Source organism: Pieris rapae, chromosome 6 (assembly GCF_905147795.1).
Source record: "Pieris rapae chromosome 6, ilPieRapa1.1, whole genome shotgun sequence".
In the NCBI taxonomy this organism is placed as follows: domain Eukaryota; kingdom Metazoa; phylum Arthropoda; class Insecta; order Lepidoptera; family Pieridae; genus Pieris; species Pieris rapae.
The window spans coordinates 5,075,960-5,099,531 of record NC_059514.1 but is presented as its reverse complement, the minus strand read 5'-3'; the positions used below and the strand labels follow the sequence as shown (position 1 = coordinate 5,099,531).

The following is a 23,572-nucleotide window of genomic DNA, read 5'->3' as shown; positions in this document are numbered from 1 at the left end:
ACTAATGTATCCAGAATTTTTAGACATTTAACACGCAGAGATCAAGAAAGAGTAGAAAAATTTTCTCTACTCGCTCGACCGATGAAGTAAAGGTCTTACTGTCACCCAGGCTCAAAGGTTTTCTGAAGACAGGGGAGAAGTGTGAGGAAGTTGGTGAAGGAGGTTGTGAGGTGCCACTTAACCGAAAACTAGAAATTCAATTGCAGAAATTAAGAGTGCGATTGAAAAAGAACTTAAAATAAGTATCGTTTGATCGAGAATTTTGGAAGATGGTTGTAATCCTTAGTGAAAACATCATTATATAACAGTTTAATACTTTATTTTACTGAAAGGGGGCAAGTAAAGAGCGTACCTATTCTTAAAAGGCCGGCAACGCACTCGCGGGCCCTCTGGCATTGAGAGTGTCCATGGGCGGCGGTACCACTTAACATCAGGTGAGCTTCCTGCCCGTTTGCCCCCTGTTCTATAAAAAAAGTAAATCATATATCGCTTAACTTTAGTATTAATGCTTCATTCTCTTTACGCTTAGCTTATTTCGTCTTGTATACATCTTTGATTGCATTACTCGTCACATTCAATCAAATCATACACGGTTAAACAAAATAAAATTTCACAATCTCACCTTCAAATCGACCTTCGTAATTAAAGAATAATATAGATGCCTCTAATTATATATATTCGGTGTTTTCTAGTGACGAAATCGGTCATTATTTGAATTAATATAGGTACGTGCGGTTCAAGAGTGTATGTAATGAGCAATTTTTATAATCGTGAGAACTTCAAATGATATGTCTCCGATCAATACACGTATTGATATGTAATTAGCTACGATTTGAAAGCTATTTATGTAAGAAACCCGAATGTGGATCCCAATGATATAATTAATCGTAATTGTAGGGTAGATTAACACTTGTGAAAGTGAAATTACGATTATTTTAATTTATGGAGATGCGGGTTTCTATTGGCGATTTTGAATTGATTTGATGTTTAAAGAAAAACACTTTTTTAACGGATTATAGATATGTATTATTATATTTAAACTTATAATTATTTGTACATAATTTTAAATTTAAACCGACGTTTCGCGTGCTTTACAGCGTGCGTGATACCAACTCCGGGGAAATAAATACAGATAACACAACATTTTCTGCAGCTGTAATACTTTTTGACATTTAACACCTTTGTCTTCAGTCACCGTGACCACGCACGCTGTAAAGCACGCGAAACGTCGGTTTAAATTTAAAATTATGTACAAATAATTATAAGTTTAAATATAATAATACATATCTATAATCCGTTAAAAAAGTGTTTTTCTTTAAATGTGTAAAAGTTATGTAAATAAAAGACAATACTATTGATTTGATGTTATTCTTCCATAATACTATTTTTAAATTTTCCGTCCTTGGCAACTGTATGTGTCCATACAGACAACTGAAGTAAACAGTTTAGTTTAATTGACAGGTTTATCTGACTAATAAGGGCCAGTTTTTTGATCCGTAGTAAAAAGTGGTATGACCATTTGTTAATTTAACTATAGTTAAATGACTAACCAGTAGTAAAATCGTAAATGCGTTTTTCAATGCCTATTTTAACTATAGTCAAACTTAACAATTGATCAATTTGTTGCCAGTGCAATGAACAATGACATCCCAATAAAAATGTTTTTTATTTGTGGGGAATATTTATTTTGTATTACAACACTAGACAAACTGAACGAATGAAGTCCATTTTTGAAATCTTCATTCGTTATATGTTCTTGAAAAGTTTGAAGTATCAAATTAATCAAAATAAAAATAAAGTTGTTTTTCTCTGTTTTAATACGGTTTACACCTATAACGATACTGAAATATATAAATAATGATGTCAGCAAGCAGCCAACGGGCAAACAAGTAAGTACAAACATATTTTCGTGTTATTTATTCCGGGTTATCTTGTGTTTCGTAAAAAAGTAATACATTTATGTTTTGTTAAAGGGACCGTACTAACTTGGCTCAAAAAGAAACCGCCAAATTGATGATGCTACTCAAGGATTACCCAGTCCTAACCTGAAAAGAAACGGATCACTCCAGCTATCTATGAAAAACAAAAAGGGAGAGCGTGATTTGCCGAATTATGCTAAGGAAGAGAATCTGATTTTACTGTGGGGTCGGGCTGCTGACATTGAATCCATTTTTATTTTTCAAAAGAAAGCTGTCAGAGCCAGTTATAAACTTTGTTGTTACGAATCTGTTAGATATAATTTCATTACTAGAAATAAAGATGAAGTAGCTGAACCATCTTTCAGATTAGCCAAAATTCAAACATCATTTATGGGGTATATTGGGTTAAAAGTTACAATAAAATACCCTGTGACATTAAAACTCCTCAATAAGTGAAAATTTACATTTGTAAACAAGTATATTACAAATTAGAGGATTATATTCAAGATAAGAATGCTGTGATATATACTGGTCCTGCTTCATAGGAAAATCATAGAGCCTTGACAAAATCAATTGGTTGCAGATCTAAATTTACATATTATTTTTTGTTGTATAATACTACAAACACATTATTTAACGTTTATCTCACACACTGTTTTATTGGTTTTTTATTACTCTTTAATGTATAATATTCTATGGTTTCAATATTTGTAAATATGTGAGGAACATGTATGTATACTAACTACAATAAAGATCTGTATAGTAATATTATTTTAGGAGTACATTGTCTTCACATATAATTATTTAACTTATGTATACAAATATTCTAAATTTTATTTTAAATGAAAGAGTAACTGTGGAGTTTCTTGCCCATTCTTCTCCACATGAAACTGCCTTTTAGAAGAACTAGAATAATCTTTACTCAAAAGTGCCATTTTAGGTGGTCAATATGGTAATTAGAATAAATGATTTGATTTGAAGCCCACCAAAAATCCATGCAAGTGAAATGCAAGAAGAAACAATTAGATAGAAAATATTAAATTGCTGCTTTAAGGTTTCATGTTAATATTGTATTGTTTTTTTTAATAAAAATTGTTTGTATTTATGTTATAATTAAACATTTTATTAATCTAGTCACATGTTCATTTAAAATGTCTTGTAATAAAGTAGATTGATGCTAACTCATATAATATGTAATAGAAAGTCCTAGAGAATATCCTGGGTCGCTAACTGTCGTATAGCTGTAGTTCATTGCAAGAATAATAGGTACATATGACTTAATATTATAGGCTTTTAAATACATGATGAATTTTATATTATTTATTAATATATTTCATTATTTACTACCGCTGTTCTGTAGCTAGTAATGATTCTAATGATCTGCTAAATCTTTGCTATGGAAGGTAACTGTCGTATAGCTGTAGTTCAATGCAAGAATAATAGGTACATATGAGTTAATATTATAGGCTTTTAAATACATGATGAATTTTATATTATTTATTGATATATTTCATTATTTACTACCGCGGTTCTGTAGCTAGTAATGATTCTAATGATCTGCTAAATCTTTGCTATGGAAGGCAAAGTGTAGAATGTCCATCGTCTTTCGGCAGATATTCCCTCTTTTATATAAATATATTATGCAATACACAACAATGATAGCCTGTACATTTTTTAAAGCCACCCTTAATTGTGACCCTATGCAGGGAAACCTTCTTTTCCACACTCTAAATGCTCTTTCCACCACATTTTACTTAATTTTTTGCTTTTTCTTATAATAAATGTATTTATCATAGCTTGATTTCTGTGAAAATCAGCTGTTACTTTATGAATAACCAGCGGCCATCTTGTTTAACGCTGCTATACTGAGTAGTTAACTTTTTTGACTAATGGTTAGATATTTGACCATTAGTAACTCTTACCACGGATCAAAAAACGCATTTTGCTGAATTTTAACTATTAGTAACGATATTTGACCAATAGTTGAGTTAACTACGGATCAAAAAACTGGCCCTTAACAACAACCCGAAGTTTCTGTTACTTTTACGTCATCAACTCCATGGCATCCACGCATTATACTTATATATTCCAAGGCCTACCGATAAATAAACTATATATTAATTCTTAAAATATTATGCAGTTGGTTAAGTTTATCTAGGTAGGGGTTGTCTGATATGCGTTTTAAGAATTATGGTATGTGTTAATTCACGAATTATGAGTTTACAATAAACTTATAATTATTTTAATTGAGAAATTGGTACGTTATGAAATCTGGCATAATTACAACATTTAGATTAGCTAGATAGCTTACAGTCGAGTAAGCTAGTTGTAATACTAGTAATAACTATTAAAGCCAGTATGATCATCGTAAACATCTAAAACTCATTACTAAATGGTAAGCTAATAAGATTAATTAAATAGTAACGTTTATAGATCTCGGAGTAATTACGGAGAAGGGTGTTTCGCAATATATATCTAAATTATTTGTATTAACATCCCAGTTTATAGGACTAGGTATTTTTAATGTTATCCACCTTTTTTTCCCCTAGCCTTCACTATATGGAGCCAGCTATCATCAATTTTATTCCAAATTGTATCCACGTAGGGTTCTTCTAGAAATCATCATAGCAATTCTGAAAGTGTCAGCAACCCACTTCCAAGTCCTCTGGCAGTACAAAAGATAAGAAAGAAAAACTTTACGACACAATAAATAACTAACTTAACAAAATCTTAGCTATACAAGCTTGGCGTCAAATAGCGTTTTATATCAAACATCGCCACAACAAAACATCTCTATTCAAAACCGTAAAGTAACAATTCGTTCCGAATGCCTCGAAGTGAGGTATCCGATATTGAAAAGCCAAGTTCACACATCGAAGCGTGCCAGGCTATTTAAATTAAGGCAAAAACAGAGTTGCGTCGTTAGCAAGCAAGAGATGCATTTATTTATGAAATGTAAATTTAACTGTTTGTAATAACAAAACTGCGAGCCTCCGTACTCTATATTAAGATGTATTATTTGCATATTTAAACATATTGAGAATGTGTTGCAATGCGTTTATTTTTCGATATGTTTGTATAACCGAGACTTTCTTGGATACTTCATATGATATTATTGTTGGGTAATAAATGTTTGTACGGAATCAGGCCGAGTTAAGTTTTGCTGGGACTGGCGATTCAATAAATTATTGAATGATTTTATAACGAATAAATCTTTAAAATTTAAGTGTTGCAAACTAGACCGGACGTTCACCCTTAGTCAGTGGGCAGTTCACTGTATATTAACATCGTGACGAGCAATGACTCAGCTGCGTGCGACGCGTGCACAGCTTGCCCGAATTCACACAGACAACACGAACTACGGTGAAGAATTTTAAGCCCTGCTAATTTCTAGCTACAAAAAACCTATAATCTAAAACCTTGGATTACATTAGGTTCAAATGTTATATTTAATTTTTTAAATATTATTTATCTTATATGTCACTATTCGTTTTTCAGTACTCCTTCTAATCATTTCATCTTATTAATGTCATATTTAAAAATTCTACTTCTGTAAAACACGATATACCTAAAATAGATTTAACAAATGTATTGTTATTTGTTAAATATCTACGAGTAAAAATCAACGACATGCGACGTAAGTATTAAGTTTTTGAACGAACAATATATTTTTTTAAATACTAACCTTGCCCTTTAGATTTCTAAAACCTATCTACCGTTATATAGGATCTTTTAAAAATAATTGACGTAACAACTCGTGACTTGCAGGCGTGACTCTTTTGACCACACTTTTATATTATTCAAAGCTATATTTTATTGTTTTAGCATTGATACGTAAATCACTTTGCTTTCGCTATTTACAAATGCATGTATAATTCATATTTTTGTTATAGTAGTTTACAATATACAATATATGTGTCGAGATGTACACATATTGTACATTGTATACTCTGATTGTCATATTTAGTCGATCAAATTTTTTGGCCGTTTTTTGGTACTAAAACACCATAACATTAGCCATAGACTATTATCGTTATAAACTTTGCGCTCAATGGATACATCATTTATGTCATGTTTTCAATAGACAAATTTAAATACCAACTCATAGACAAAATATGCACAGGGTACCTTAAACTAAAATAACATGTCTGTATCAATCGGTCAGTTGCAGGTCATTCTGGTCACGACACATTTGGTAGAAAGCTGTATATTGTCTACGGCTAGAACTTGATGCAATCTTTAGAGTTTAATATACCTCTAAAGAAACAAATGGCACTGCAACTGTTACATTAAAGAACATGAACATATAATTAAAAGACAAATTATCAACTTTCCGAGTAAATTTTTGCGAAACAATTTTATTTAAGCAATTGAAATCAGGACGGCTATTTGCGTGATCTACTGAGACACATACGCGGTATATATTAACATGGCTTAAACTTTAACCACGTACAAAGTGTATAGATGGATAGTCATAAATCACTGAAAAATGATAGTGTAGGAAACATTTTGCAATCATGAAAGTATGTCGCGATTTTGTATAAGTAGGATTTATGGATCTTCACTTTAATATACCACACCTACAGAAGCGTTTATAAAGTGAAACATATGTAATTTTAACGTATCAAAATGTTAGCAATACTTTAGTTCGATTTAGGTATTGCTACCAACTTATTATATAAAACAAATCTTTAACCGCCGCCACATTTTAGAAATAGTTGTACAATTGTTTTTATTTGTATCAATTAATAACAGTTACAATTATAATTAATGTGTACTTAATAATTACTATTAGTCGACGTTTGATTTGTATCCGGTTTCGGTTGTAGGCGGGCAGCGTTGACGCAAACTTTGTAAAGATAATCTAGACACAATATCTGTATTGAGTGTTAATGATTGTAATTACATGACTCGTACAGTTTTTATACTACTTTTTGTTTAAATAAAAACCATATTCGACTTGGTGAATAGTAGATTGGTATTATTCAAATTATGTAAGTGTACTTAGAGGTATTTTATTGTTCCCAAACTACTTTTTTATAAGTTTTATATTTGTTTGCGGTAACGCAAAACTTATGAATGCTATTAACGTGAGGCATCCCGAGATTGATGCGTCGAGATATGTAAACTTTTATATTTCTTTTAATTTTTAAACGAAATTGCCTTTATATATTTACTAACAGCATAAAAAACCCAAACAGTAAGAATTAATAAATCTAGCATTTTAGGTCTATAGATTTATGTGTCTCTTTCATAATCATTTGATTTTTCAAATAAAGAAGTGTGATCAGGCTTCTGTGCCAGACGCACGCTAAGGAATTTAAGGCCATGTTATGGTGGTTCCTCACGATGTTTTCCTGCACTATACTGTGTGTTAAATACCCCTACGGACATAAAATGTATTGTTGCGCGCCGGGTTCGAATTTGCGAACTCAAAGATGAGTGACACAGTACATGTAACCACAATATAGATTATAGACTTAAAGATAATAGAGATGCACCATCCCGCAAGTCTGCAGGATTAAACACTTAGGTACAATTTATAGATTTTGATGTGTGAAATAAAGTAATGTAAATCCAATTCTAAACTTATCCTATTTGTATAACATTTATGCCACAAAACGTCCTAAATCAAATTTCTGAAATCAAAATCACTTAACATATAATTTAACACCATTTATTACCAAGATTAATCATGATTTATTGTTCTTGTGTAAGTTGTTATAATAAATAGGAGGAAAATCGTATATTACTAAGTAATAGACAAATATGTATATGTTACGATTCGTCAATTTTGATGAAATAGTTTTTTATATTTTCAACGTTTCGCGTACCTTAAAAACGAACCACGGATTGACACATTTCTCAATTTATGTTCTCAATTGCATACCTATAATGCACCTTCATAGTATCCGCAATTTTACTTTTTTGTGTTGCGTGAATATTGTTAAATAACTTGTTAATGATGATAGAAAATTATGGTGTATGTGTTGCCACAAAAAATACTATAAACTGCTTTTTGTAAATACGAACATAAAATTATAATTTAATTTAATAATTTGTATTTATAAGTACTACTAGTACTAGTATTAACAATATCTACAACAGCAGCTCTACAGTTGTATCAATATAAAAATTGTTTATCGTGAAATATATACCAAGGCCATGTGCAGACGATTACCTCAGTGAGCGGTTGATCTGTGAACTATTGTCTCTTATCTCTCCATTGTTGTTAAAACTTTGAAGAATGTCAAAGCGCCACGCCCTTTGATGTCAATTTTAGGTTAGAGTTGAACGCCGGTTAATAGAAATACCATTCGACACGGGTGACCTTCGGCAGTTATGCAATGTGTCTGTTACTCTATTTAATTCGCTTTGATATATCCGGACGTACTATTAAGTATAATCCTTATAAATACTGCAATTTTACGTGGTTCAATTGTATCTTAATATATGTATGTATGTATGTTCAATATTATATAATATTGTATAAATGTAATAGGACATCTTTAGCTACTGAAGCTCTAAAAATAGGAATTAAGAAAAGGATGAAACATAGAGAAATTCCAAAAATTTTGACCTTTTTAATAGGAAGGCATTTGGTTTTTTTAAGAATTGTCTAAGACCATCGTTAAGGCTTATCTAGGCACTGGAATGATTTATTTGATCAGTGATTTTGCCTAATCATAAAGCGTGCAATTCTTCAGCCGGTTCGGTTCCCGATTTTTCTTTCTATGCGCTCAAATTAATACTAGCTTGTTGTACTGCGAAGGAAAACAGCTTGATTAAAACAGCAAAATGTATAGCTAATACATTACATTCATCAGAATATTATCAATAAAACAGATGCAGAACTTATAACAAATCTAAAAGGATAGTGCTAAATATTTTCAAAGACATTTCACATAAATGAGATCTCGTTTCTTAGGTCGTTCTAGTTCGCGGCCACTACGTATCTTACCTACCGCTATGCAGTCGCAACGAGCCCGTGTTCCTAGCTTCGTGCACGCCGCTGGCGATGCCGGAGACGCGGGAGTGCGTAGTCCACGGCGCCACCAACGTCTTCACCACTGTACACGCCATGGACATGAAGATACTGCATATCGATACCAAGTAAGTACATATACCAAAGTAAGCGATACAATGATGTTTTCAAAAATAAATCAATCAAAGATAATTAATGCGAAAAAAGACAATACTCGTTAAAATAGAATAAATTTTCTCCTTAGTCTTATTCACAGTCGTATCCATGGTGAACATATTTTAATATTTTTTACCACTTAATTATATGTGCTACATTTTTCTACTTAAAGTACCACTCTCAGTACTCTTTATGCATTATTTTAAATTTATTTATAAAAAGATTACTCAGAAATCGGAACAACGTACTTGCAATACGTTATTAAACAATTACCTTGAATATATTTTTACAATTACAAACCACTCAAGTAGTGTACGCTAATCTTGAGTTATAAGCATCTTGAAAGCCTAATAACCTTGTTTTTGATGATATCGTTTAATCGCAATGATATTAAGGTCATATATGAAAAGACGGCCGTGGAATAACAAAAGACCAAGGGCGGAGCAGGAAAAGAGAAGCGTATATTTCCTAGTTACATACTCTAGTATACAAAGAAAAACATGATGTTTATTTGCAAACATTTAAAAAAAAATTAGATTTAGAAACGAAATACACAATTTTAGTATTTTAAGTTTCCGCAAGAAGAAGAATATAATAATGAACTGTATTTTTTTTATTTTATTTTTTATTTTGGACCACAAAATTAGGACAAACACATGTCAACATTAACTTACATACGAAAATATAAAAAGCGGTATCGTCCCCAAAACATGTGGACACGACCAGACCTGTATGTATGTGATGTTATACTTATTAGGGAGCGTTCATGTATTACCTAACGAATTTTGGGAGGGGGGGTTTGGGATAAAACGTTACGATGCGAGGCAGGGATTGAATTATGCGTTAATATTATTTTCCACTTTTTGATACTTTACACCACATAATTTGGTAAGTTTAAGGTGTAATAAGTCACTGGGTAACGAAACATTTTACTATTGGGTACAGAAGAACGTTACGTCGCGTTACATGGGGGGGGGTCAAGAATCTCCAAAAATTGCGTGACGTAATACTTGAACACTCCCTAACCGTATGTAACCCACAAAAAAGCATTAGTTGCAAAGTAGACTAAATTGTGCACTTTTTACTTTTTGTTTTTTTTATGTATATTATATCAGTTTAGTTTTTTTTTAAGTATGTTTTTCCTTCTTCTTGTATTTGTAATATGTATTTTTGTACTTTTTGCCTACCTTATGTAATTTAATCCATTTTTTTCCTTTACTCACAGTGGTTGTCTGAAGAAATCGCTCGAAAGGCCGCCAGTTGCTTTTCATTAAATTATGTTTAATTTTTTTCCTTTTATGTAATGCAACAAAGTGTTAATAAATAAATAAAAAACTATACTATATCTTGATATATATATATTAAAGAACTATACTATATCTCTATATAAATAAAAAACTATCTAAAAACTAAACTAGACTTGTATCTTGTATTATCCGGGTTACTAGATGCATATCGACTACTGTCCATCATTGCAGATGTATGACGTCTCTATTGAGGTGTTTCATATTCATGTTCTGTTCTCAATGGCACGAAATAATAAGAGGAGTTGTGATAATGCAATGGTAATACAGTGGTCCGATGACTTCGTCACTACTCACTCGGAGATCGCATATGTCATGTTGAATCATTGTAAGGAGATGTATTTAAATACGCTTTAAAGGTCTACAAGTTCGATGGAATATTTTATGTACAAAATATTGGCATAATTCTCTTCCTTTTGTATATTGTTTTCATTATTCGACGCCCGGATTTGTACTAATGAACTTTCTGTCTGTTTGCGTTTGTTTTTATTATAGAAGCTGGCATCTCAAATCCAGAAATTTACGTGTCTCAGACATAAATCACTGACTTTTCTATAGAAGTCATCAAAGAAACGGATACAATCTGAGGCCAAGACCTATAGGGTTGTTAAGTTGTCTTATTATTATATCTTAATATATATATTTCTTGTGTGCGTGTGTATGTGACTGAACTCCTCTTAAACGAGTGGACCGATTTAGACGAAATTTTTTGTGTGTGTTCAAGGGGATCTGGGAATGGTTTAGATTCACAATTTTGTCCGCTGGACAATGTTTTTTTAATTATAATAATAATAATAAGTCTTTATTCATTTAAGTTGGTACATTTTTCTTTTCATAGTGTAAGATTTGGGAACCCTTTTAAGTAAATATACCTGTGTTAGGGTTCCCAGCTCTTCCATAACAAAGTTAATTACATAAAATAATTTAACCAGTTCATTTCCTTTTTATTTTTTACTTGTTAAACCGTTATCATCACACCTGATTGTGTGCATGAGTAAGTGTGTGAGAGAGTGAATGAGTGAGTGAGTAGGTGAGTCAATGAGTGAGTGGGTAGGTGAGTGAATGAGTAACGTGTAGCTATTTAAATCATGGGTCTCAAAAGCAGTTCTAATACTGCACAAGGCGTGATAATAAGCCAGTCTTTTATTCGGGTTTTTAGGTTGTAGGCGGTGAGAGGGTAGATGTTAAGCAGCCTATTTAATTTATTATATAAATAGGCTGCTTGCATATTGCGTCTAGCGAAGTCGGTCCTTACGGTCTGACCGACTACAACATCCCTATTTCTTTTTAAGACCAGCCTATTCTCAAACGGGAGCGCTCTGTGGGTTTTTAAAATTAGATTCAGGACAAACAGCTTCCTAACGGAAAGTAATTTGCTAAGATGATAGAGCTCTTCCGATGGGAATCTGTATGGCCGGAACAGCATCACTTTTAAAAGAGCCCTATGTCCCCGTTCCAATTCCAAAAATTTTGTTTTATTGGCCGCACCCCATATGTTTATGCAATATGTTAATACGGTCTGAACGAGTGCTGTGTAAATTCTTTCAAGTATTACATACGATGTGATGTATCGCAAAATTTTAAAGATGTATGTAAATTTCCGTAATCTACCAGTCATGGACTCTATATGAAGATACCATGATAGCCGTTCGTCTATGTGAATGCCTAAGTATTTGGTAGAGCTAACTTTTGTAATTGGAGGACAGGGGCAGTTACCGACACTTTGCATATCGCAGTTATGTAATTTAATTTTAAAATCTTTAGGTGGTTGCGTTCGATTAGAAATTCTGAAACATATATAGTTAGTTTTCTCTTTATTGAGAGACAAAAGGTGGAAATCAAGCCAATTAGCAATAGTTGTCAGTCCAATTTCCGTAGATTTTTTCACTTCTGCCCAGTTAATTCCTGTGAAAAGTACAGCTGTGTCATCTGCATAGGAAAATATTTGCCCGTTATCAAGTTTTAGATTACTTAACGCATTAATATATATTAGAAATAACGTTGGGCCTAATATGCTTCCTTGCAGAACCCCATAGGTTATTTCCATTTCATCACTTATGTAGTCGCCTATTTTCACTCTCTGTGTTCGCCTTGAGAGGTAGTCACAAAATAGATTTAGGGGTATATCTCTTATTCCTATTTGCTCCATATTATGTAAAAGTGAAGAGATACAGACAGTATCGAAGGCCTTTCGTAAATCTAGAAATGCACCAAGGCATTTCTTTCCCTTATCTAGGTTTGTCACTATCAGAGACGTAAATTGAGATATGGCATCTTCCGTGGATTTTCCTTGCCTGAATCCATATTGTGAGCTTGATAGATTTAATTAATTTTCAATTTATTAGTTGTTGTTGATTTTGGAATGTTTTACATTGGATCCGATAGACGGCGCTACCATCGCAGTGTCAAATTTTAAATAATATTCGAATTTTAATTTTAGTCTGTCGAGAAATTTAAAAAAAGTTTTGTTATTCTTGTGTTATATCGTGTGTGACCATGTGCTGGATCGTTAGATATTGTCATAACATTTGAATAATAATTTTCATCAAAATGGCTTATTAAAAATTGAAATTTTGAAATTAAAGACGTGTAGACAGGACAACGTCTGTCGGATCCGCTAGTACTATATATGTTAATTCGATTTTTACCATCGCATCAAATGATTGCAGTAAATATTTTAACTGCAGTAACAAAGTAACATTCTAACAAACAATTTTAAATAATACAGCATTCAAAATCATTATTTAGATAAGATATTGTATTTAATAATAAGTTCTTATGTTTGTTTTGAAAGACGCACTCGTCACCTGCTCAGAAGCGAGCAAACTTTGCATACAATGACAGGCATACAAGCTATCGAGTGTCTTTAGAAATATAGGCCGTGCGCACACCCGTGTGCATTAGCATTTTAGGCTTAGATATCAGTGTTTATGTTGATTTATTGTTTACTAAGAAGAACGGGCAAAATAGCATTAGTAATACCTTCTATATTTATTGCGACCGTCTTTGATAATACAATTCATACTTTTTAAGTAACTTTCTAAAGGTATTTTTCCATTTAATTTTTAATTAATTAAATTAGATTTTTTTATGGAAATCACTCCCTTTTTAAAGTCTTTTATTAGTGAAAGAAAGTTATTTTGTTTTCAATTATTTCTAACAAAATTTTATGAAATTTCGAATCATTTTCTTGATTAATATCATAATACATTATTCATATCCTCAAAACATATAAATTAGTGTTAATATATTAGGTAGGTATATATATAATATTAAAGATAGATGTAGTAACATAATTCTTTAATATTTTAAATTTTTTTTTATTAATTCCCCAAATACGATGTTGTTCGTACTGCCTGTGTGTGATACATTATAAATTAAATTGTATTTCCGTTTAGTAAAAGCTTTAAATTAAAACATTTTAATATGGTTGAGTGTGCTTCATTATGGCGAAGTCCTTATAATATTCGCAATACTGTTGAAGTATATTCAGCGCATACGTCATAGCGGTCATGTCCATATTTCATCTACAAGTCCTCCTCTTAACGACAATTATTAAAATATAAGAATTAACCATTCGCATTTATTTCACTGTCACTTCTCCGACTACGAGTTTGACTAAATAACATTTGTAAAGTTTTATTATACTCTTTTAAAGTACAGTAACAACTTCATACAAATGCAAGTTTACGCTGTATATGTTTACGATATAGTACAAACAAAAAATGTACGAAACACTCTTTATATGTAATCAAGAGAAGTCAAGAAATACTCTCCTAGGCTATAATTTATTTGAAAGGGAACTCGTACGAAAAATTAGGCCACGATTTCGTTAGCTCATTAGTGCAAATTTGACCTACTATAATTAATAAGGAACAAATTATACAACCGTTCATCATGGATGTTATCGCGCGCCCTTATAAATTGCATGGCTAATTCAAATGTTGAATACGAAATGAGCTGTATATTGCCAAGTAGAGAGGAATCGGGTATAAATCTATCCAAATAATTGATGAAGCGATTGCTAAATTTACAATTTAAATTTGTGTTTTGATCTAGCGATTACAGCTGGTATCTAGACGTTTTAAGATCTGGTAAACCGGTCAATAAATCACAATTTCTACCTAACGTTCTTCGTCATTGGAAACTTTAAATGTCAGTCACTGTCACTTGAATATAAAGAAATATAAAAAAAGAGCATTATATGAGCTTTACTTTTAATTTATTTCTTGGTCAGTTATTTTATTACGAATCACTTTGGAGGCTTTACATACAGCATACAGCGTAGCTCGTGTTCAGTAGAAAAGTGGTCCTATTAAAATAAAATACATTTCATTATAAACTGCGTTTATTGGAAAAATAATATAATGAAAATAATACATCTTATCTCCTATAGCATAATAAATTAAAATTAGTGAACCTTTGACTACTACAACAATAAATCAGAATGTTATCTTTACCACCTTTAAAGTTTAAGCAAATAATATTGAAAATATACAAATAAATTTATTAAATTGTTATTTTATCGCTTATTAGCTCCTGACTTTATTTGTACTAGGTATACTAACGTTATATTTGTGTATAGTTGAAAATTTTGAAACTTCGTGTCATACAGTGCCTACAGAAATGAACCTAGTTCCAATCGTGGCAAAAACAAATATTTCAGGCAAAAAATGTATTTTCACCAGGGTTAAGGGTTAGGACGCATCAAAACAAAACAAAAAATCTATATTCTTACATGAATAGGTATAAATTGATTTCGAAAACTAATTAATCGTAATATTAATTGATATACCTATGTATTATTTAATCAGTTATTTAAAGTTAAGACTTCGAATATATCACTTAACATCAGGTGAGCCTCCTGCCCGTTTACTCCCTGTTCTATAAAAACAAAAGAATATTAAACATTTCGATTATCATGTGAAAGGACATATGAATTGAAACGATTCAACAAATCAGTCGGTAACAGAAAGTTTCGTGAATTTTATTTTCGCGCCGCGCTTTAGTAAAAGTGGCATTGCATTTATAACAATTAATCATTTGCTATTTGATTGTAGTGTTTTGTTTCGATATTTACATTTGCATTCGAGGATTCGTTGCATTGAGGTCACGGATGCGACATATTGTAAGATTTATTTGTCTTTCGACAATGCCTCTCGAGGTAATTATACAGAAAACAGCAGTACAACAATCTGAATGTCAAGTCCTGCCAACAAAATTATTATTATTTATTTAAAGTCGTAAGGCTATAAGTGCGTACTCATGTATTAGAGAAGTTTTGTAAAATCAGTGCTTGAACGAAAGAGTGACTCATAATATTTTGATCATGATATTTTGGTAATAAAGTTGACATGTTTGTACTGTAAAAAATCCTCCTAGGACTTTTTGAAAGTGGCCATTTTGTAAAATTTCCATACCTCAAATTTAACTATGCCGATGCAGTGACAGACACCAGAACATGAATATAATATATATATGCGAGAGAGATAGAATATGAGAATAGAGAGAACAGGCGTAGACGTATTTATTCCAAATTTAGGACCATCATCAAATTTATTAAACATTCTATTGCTTATTTTTTGGTTCCACTACTCTTTTGAACCGAACACATCATGACAATCACGTGGTAGCATAATTTTATATAGAATTTAACTAAAATACAAAAATGTTTAACCAAATAGACTAAATGAAATAATATCATAACGCGTTAACGATTCTAAACCATTATAATCGAATTTTAATAATAAATACGATAAATATAATTAAAGTGTACTTGACACGACAAAACAAACATTCGTTTTGGGTCAAAGAATCAATCAATCACACGGGCCTTGTCAGTTGGCCAAACTAGTTCCGACTTTTGTAATCGATATAATTTTTCTATTCATTCATATTTTTTGCATTCATTCTTTAATTAGTATTACAATCATTGTGGTTAAGTTCGTATATTTTAAATGATTATGTAAAATATGATAATCTTTTCTCATTCATGTCATGTAAGATCTTAGCCAAATTTACGCCATGCGTTACCCAATCTAAAGTAATTTGAAATTGGTCACAGAATTTTTATTAACATTAGTCGCGCCGGTCTTAATATATTTTGGGTAAGACCTGAATTAATACTATATGCTTGGTTAAAACTGAATTTTTCGTTGTAAAATTGTGGAGTTGATTAAGGTTTTGGATGAAAAAATACTAGTTTATAGGTTAATAAATTCTCCTGTGTTGTTTGTCCAGTAGTGAATGGCACCTGGGATGGGACCGCAGCGCCCTGCATGGAGTTAGTTGGTACCACCTTTTACATCCTGATTGCTGTAAGGAGGCTCAGACAAAGCATAGACTAAGTAAGTTATATATATAATTACTTGACTTTATTTAAATATTATATTAATTATACACTCACTTCCACAATCAAAAGTACGCACATTGCGTTTAAAAGACTTTAAAAAAGTAGCTAAAGTTCGTATTTTTGCCTTATCTTAAGCCACGTATGCTCATAGTTGTCTTATGAGTATGAAATTATTAATTATCACTACATATTATAAAACAAAGTCGCTTTCTCTGTCCCTTTGTATGCTTAAATCTTTGAAACTACGCAACGGATTTTGGTTCGGATTTTTATAATAGATGGAGTGATTCAAGAGGAAGGTTTATATGTATAATAACATCCATTAAATAGTGGAGAAGTACTGTTATTTTTGAGGTTTCTAATGTGATGTCGTAAATAATTACATTTTTTCCGCTTACATTGCAAACGCAGGCTAAACCCTACGAGTTTTATCAAAATAATGTACTAAGTATTGTACACATTGAAAAGGCCTACAGAAAAGTCCATGAAGGTCTATCTCTTATGGATAACCCACATTTTTATATACAACGTTCACAGATTTTCTGTAGTGTATTTAGTATCAGCATTGCACCCGTGCGAAGCCGGGGCAGGTCGCTAGTATGTTATATACAGAACAATTGTTGACAGCCCTATGTATCACATTCTACTTAACGTACGTACGGGTTACGTTCGTACGTTAGTGTTTTGAGTGCTGAAAGTTAGTTTTTACACAATTATAATAATAGCATTATTTTAAACAAAAACAATAAGAACTTGATCCTGCAATATATGAGGCTTAGAAATCAGGGCGATATTCAAAACCGAGAAATCGACTTACTCCGATTCCTCAGAAACGGGTTAACCACCATGAGGAGATCCTACTTCGAGCTAAGTATAGCCACATTGGGCTTACCTAAAAAGCTGTTCTCAATTTTAATATTAAATACTTGGTACGGCTTTGTAATATAAGACTCATCCGAATCTGAACAAGGCAAATTTCAGGCATATCAATATAATTACAGTAAATTCCCACGTTATTTTATTACCCTTTAAACAATACTGCAAATGTTACAGTCCGTTCACTTATCAGTTTCATCGGAACAAAACGAAGCTATTAAACCAATTTGTTACAATATTTTCAACCATCCAATTATATTTTATTTAAAGGCCAAGCGAGAGCTGAATTAGATAGCAGGAAATTATTACATTAACTTAGAGTTTCAGTGTTAGTTGGTGGTAGTCGTGTTGTGATGATGCTTTGACGTAATTTTGTTCAAACTTTATATTTGGGTAGATAATTATTTTGGTAATATAAAACTAGTTTTGTTTTGTATTTTATACTATCAAGGGAGACAAATGAATCCAACCCAAACAGTTTTTATATTGTAAAATCATCCACGAGATTATACAAATTATTATATGTAATGTAAAAATAAATATTTTTAGTATGAAAAGAGGTTTTGTGTAATGTGTGGAAGTGGAAAACTGTATAAAGGACCATATTTGGTTTTCAAAAAAGTAATACTATATTTGCTGAGGCCCCGATTACTTGAGTTATAAATAGGGCATTCAAAGATCAAATATGACGTAAAATCAGTACTTTATGAAACAAAGCTAGAAAATCTAGGATTTATTAAGGCTAGTATACTTATCCTTAAATATCAACTTAAGCCGATCACATTATGTCAATCTGAAGGCTCTTAGATTCCCGTTTGATGTTTAGCATTTAACTAATAGTCAGTGATTAATTGTTTGTTTGTGGCCTACATAACTGGCAATTAGAATACCTCAATGATTAATGAACACTTTCCTTGAAATATTGTGTCGTAATCAGAGTTTTGCAAAACAATTTTTTGACTTGCTTATTTGATCTGAGATTTAAAAATTCATACTTATTTTGATTTTTAATCACCAATTAAACAGCAGGAATTATGTTAATTGCTTTTTTTCGTTTAACAAATATTACTTGTCATTTCTATAACAATATTATAAAAAGATAAATTTTATTGTTTTAGAAATGTGGGTACGGCATAGGACTACGTCTATTTCTTCTTTCTTACATTCTCACTATTATTTCAAAGCTAGTATACTAATACATGCTTAAGTCTCAATCACACATGCATAGTAAATAAGATGTAAGGTTTGTTTTGTGTTTGTGAATGATGTTGTATTGAGTATTGTCTTTTTCTAAAAGCTGACATTGTCCCACGTAACATCAATAGATTATAATAATATGTGTCAACAACGCTAATCTATCGTTTTGCCTCACGTTCTAGAGAAAGTGCACTTGACGAATGCGCGTGAGTTCGCGTGCACGCTCGTCTCTACGTGAGCGATTAAATCGTTGCCAAAGAACAAGTGCGCACGTAACAGATATAACCAAACTTTTAATGTCTACAGAGTGGTAATTTGCAATTCTTTGTTTCTTTGTTAGAAAATATTTTCAATATCACAAATCTTACATCTAATAGTACTTACTACAATACACTTAAAATGAGATAAGTTCCACTTAAAATTTAAACGAAACATTCGATTACAGTAATAACCTTCTCTCTCGAACAAAATCCTTTTTCGCTTAAAATAAATATACCAAACAAACACACTTTCATATTCAAAATTTTATTTAATTTATGTATAGACACATAACGTAACGAACGTATCATAAAGTAAAATTTTTATATTTGATTTTTATTTATTGTTTTCTTTTCTTACTAGGGTTGCCCGGAAGATATCGTTTGTTAGCGATAAGGCCGCCCGTTGCATCCCTTGTAATTTTTATGTATTGTGTTATTTGTGTTTCTTTGCAACGAATATAATTATATATATAATTCATTTACACACAAATGAATAAATAAATAAATAACATAAATAGATGATATGTTTTTCTATATTCATTAAAAAAACAAATTAGACAGAATAATATGATTCTAATCTGATGAGCCTCCTGCCCGTTTGCCCCCAGTTCTATAAAAAAAAGTTAAACAAAAGCAGGTCATACATAACTTGCAAAATATAAATGCTATTTTGCTATATAAATGCTATTTTGCTATCTAACCGCAATTTTAGCTCGTCAAACAATCTAAAACCAACATTGAAGATTGCACAAATAACTATCTGGGCCCTTATTACTATTACCAACTCCTACGCAGCTCAGGCATCGTTTTAATACAATGTCGTATGGTATTATATGACGTTGAATGAAGTCTATGAAAACTTTGCTGATTTGAATCTCTATAATCTAATAATCCTTAAGGCCTGCGTTAAGTTACCCTATTTTACGAAACAAACCTAAAATTATCTTTGGTTTATATTTTTAACAGTTTAGTTGTTACGAGGATTTTAGTTGTTACCCAAACTTAAAAAGAAACTCGATTACACTTTTTTTAATTACATGCGTAGCCACGCCCCCTAATCATAAGTCTAATTGCACTCTTTTAGCTAAAGTACTATTTCGATTCTTTCTCTCAAATTGTATATGATCTGTGCTGAAAAGATAAAGAAGAGAGAGCACTGAACCGCATGTATTTACCTCAAAATATGTATATAATTTAAATAACTTCATAGTAGATATGATATTATATGGTTGTAATTATAATCGACGCTATCTACAGTGTATGAATTGGAATTACCTTAAAATTATAAAAAATCCAAGTTGTTATTAACAAAAATGTCATTATAATTTCACTGACTAAAATATAGTTGCATAGATTGTTGTGAGCCTTTATAAACATAAGAAAAACTATATTTACGGTTAATATAAATCGATCTTAATTAAATCAACGCCTATTAGTGATTTATCGCATTCTTAAATAAATGTCGTACTCCATTTACTAAGTATTGCAGGTCGATAATATAATTTAACGTATTTCTTGATTATCAATTTATTCCATAAGACATTTGCATAAAGGATTTTATGCTATTAAATAATACGGAGATGATATGACAATGGAAATATTAATATTTGTAAATATAATGATATTATACTTACGATAAAGTAGCTACTAACAAAAAATGTGTGTACACGAGGTTAGATGTTTGGTATAGATTACTTTGATGAATTTTTGTCCAAATTCATCTGAAACTGATTTTTTTAAATTCTAGAAATAGGATCTAACTTTATTTAACGTTGTAAAGTTTGATAAAGTATATAATGACGGGTGTCGGTGTCCTAGCGCGATAAGGCTTTTTAGGGAATTATCAAAAAGGTTAGTCGAACATCACAGGAGAACGAAGAGCTGGCAGCTACCTCGCACAAAGAATTAGTCTAGCTATTCAAAGGGGGAACGCTGCTAGTATCTTCGGAACCTTGCCTAAAGGGACTCCTTTTAATAATATTTTTTAATTTAGTTAGTTATTTTATTATGTATTAAGTTATTAGTTTTGAATAAATACAGTAAAATATATATTATATATAACGTACGTATCTGATAAGTATGCTTGGTACCTATAATATAATTAATATCGCTCCTAATTAAACACGTATAATATTATTTATATCATATACTTGATATAAACTCTTCGTGACAAATTTCGTATTACTCAACCTTTTTTTCAAAGTTTGAAAAACTCTGGAAATTTCTAGGCTAATACTCCTGAGAAACAGGTCTCGCAAACTATTTTGCATAAGAAACAGTACCCACCAACTTACGCAATATTGTATGTATACGGAAGTTCGCAGGTCAGTGTCGCACCAGAACATAAATAAAATACGAATAGAGCGAAGGTCCCAAGCCCACACGGATGTCCTGTAAAGCAAATAGAACGCATATTTAATTGTGACCTCAGGCAAATCCATATTTATAGCAGGCAAGTCTCTCGCGACAATCTCGTACATTTGAAAACGATACTAATTTGTTGTAAATATATTTGTATTGATAATTTATTATACTCCTGTCTGCAAATTTGTTAAGGATTACGATAGTACTTTAACAATGTTCTTCAGAAACTTAGCAATGGTTTTCGGTAACCAAGTAGTCTGCAACAATTCATAAACATCTTTACATGTCCGTGTGTTTGTAACAAACACAAAGATTTTGCTTAAATTTGCGTCTTCAAGTGCATTCGAGAATAGTTTAGGTTTACAATTAGATGGTAGGTTTTTCTTACTTTACTATTGTTTTGAAATTTGATGATATGACGATGAGGACAATGTGTGTTGGGTCCGATTTAGTCATTGGTTGTTAGCCTAATGAATAGAAAATATTCTTATTTAACTTCAATTCGAGTTAAATGATACTATCGGGGATGAGTTCACTTCATTTTAGTATAACACACAAACTATTATATAAATATTAACTTCAGTGATTTACATTTTAATAAATCAATTGTATAAAAATAATATGAAAAACTATTTTTTAATTATTATTATTATTACTATGTAGGTTAAAAAAATTGTAAATACTGGATATTTGATTGTATTGTTTAGGTTTTTTATTAAAAAACAACATTTGATTATATTATATATTATTAATTATATCAAATTAATTATTTGAGCTAAGTAAGTTATAAAGAAAATATATCATTCAATTAATGTATCCCGTTAAGGTAAGGATAAGTGCAATATTTCATTCAGTCTCCAAGTAACGTGATTTATAGTACAATCATGTAATACAATTTTCATATTTTAATACTAATCCACTATTGGATTTAATTACAGCTTGCTTTGAATATTCTGTGTGAATTAGAATTAAACGCGTCACTGTTACTACACGGATGCATGTAATATGTAGTGATGTGTGGCGAAAACTTTCGCATCTGAAACCAAATTAATTTTTAGCAAGAGATCTAAGCTTTACAACTTTCTTAATGGTTATCGTATCAAAAGATTTAACTTATCTAGATATTGCCTGCACTTGGCAATATTTACTAATATTTTAATGCTAATTATTTGTAACCGTGTGTGTTACATACATTCATATCACAAAACTTATCTAGTGAAGGCATATCTTATACCTCTGTTACTAGTACACTTGCTTCTATATATGGTACAAATTAGTCATAATTTGTTTTTAAGTCAGTCAAAATATAAATGAGTTCCAATATTTATATTTTGACGGACTTTGTTCTAACTAAACTTTGAACAGTTGTATAAGAGTTCACACAACTATAATTTATAATACATGTTAATGAAGTGTCAATAACAAATAAGCCTTATCAACATATGATCGTCAAGAATTTTTGACGAGACACCTGATCTGCCATATTTGGCTGTGCGTCAATGAACGGTCCATTTTTGGACTATGTAAATTACTATCACAACATCAGAGTCGAAATATGCGATTTTGTTCAAACAAATTTTAATTTTAGTGCCATGAATGTATAGTCTATTTTACTTAAACTAAATAGTATCTTCTAAGCTCCCTTTATGGGCAGAAGTATAAGCATTAATAATCGCTTTACTAACTCGTATATTAGAGTCATTCAATTATAACAATTCACACTGAATCTAATATGAGTAATCTCAGGCTTATAGTGACAAGTAATTTTTTTCTGTTTAACCTTCGTCAAGACAAAGATATGAGTGATACTAGTATCATTTATAGTTGTATGAGTCGTAATAAATAATGTTATTATTTTTATATTTATTAGTCTAACAGAATTTACTTTCCTATATTACCAGAAACCTAGCAAAACATGCATAACAATAAAAATCTTGAATATCAAATATGAAAATTAATCAAGAATGAAGAGATTGAAAAGGTTACCGTGCTAGTTACACATACATATATCGCAAACTTGTGTACATCTACCAATCTTTAGGGCCTGTTTCACAATGTATGGATAAAGCGCCAAATAGCTATGCAACACATAAATTATTCGAAAGATAAAAGTTCCGAATAAGATACTTCGTGTTTCATGACGAATAGCGCTATCTGAC

The 23,572-nt window shown here is 31.2% G+C and overlaps 1 protein-coding gene and 1 long non-coding RNA gene across 2 annotated transcripts in view; both read left to right on the top strand.

The window, feature by feature from the left end:
* The window catches only part of LOC110992460 (neuronal PAS domain-containing protein 4B), a 93,193-nt gene that overhangs the window by 59,841 nt on the left and 9,780 nt on the right, over window positions 1-23,572 (top strand). The window contains exons 7-8 of the mRNA XM_022258289.2: window positions 8,848-9,032; window positions 16,605-16,711. Of these exons, the coding sequence (XP_022113981.2) occupies window positions 8,848-9,032; window positions 16,605-16,711 (292 nt within the window). The remainder of the gene's footprint in view (window positions 1-8,847; window positions 9,033-16,604; window positions 16,712-23,572) is intronic.
* On the top strand, window positions 1,781-2,077 carry LOC110995999. Its single transcript, XR_002600269.2, has 2 exons — window positions 1,781-1,889; window positions 1,974-2,077. It is a non-coding gene; the product is annotated as an uncharacterized LOC110995999 (long non-coding RNA).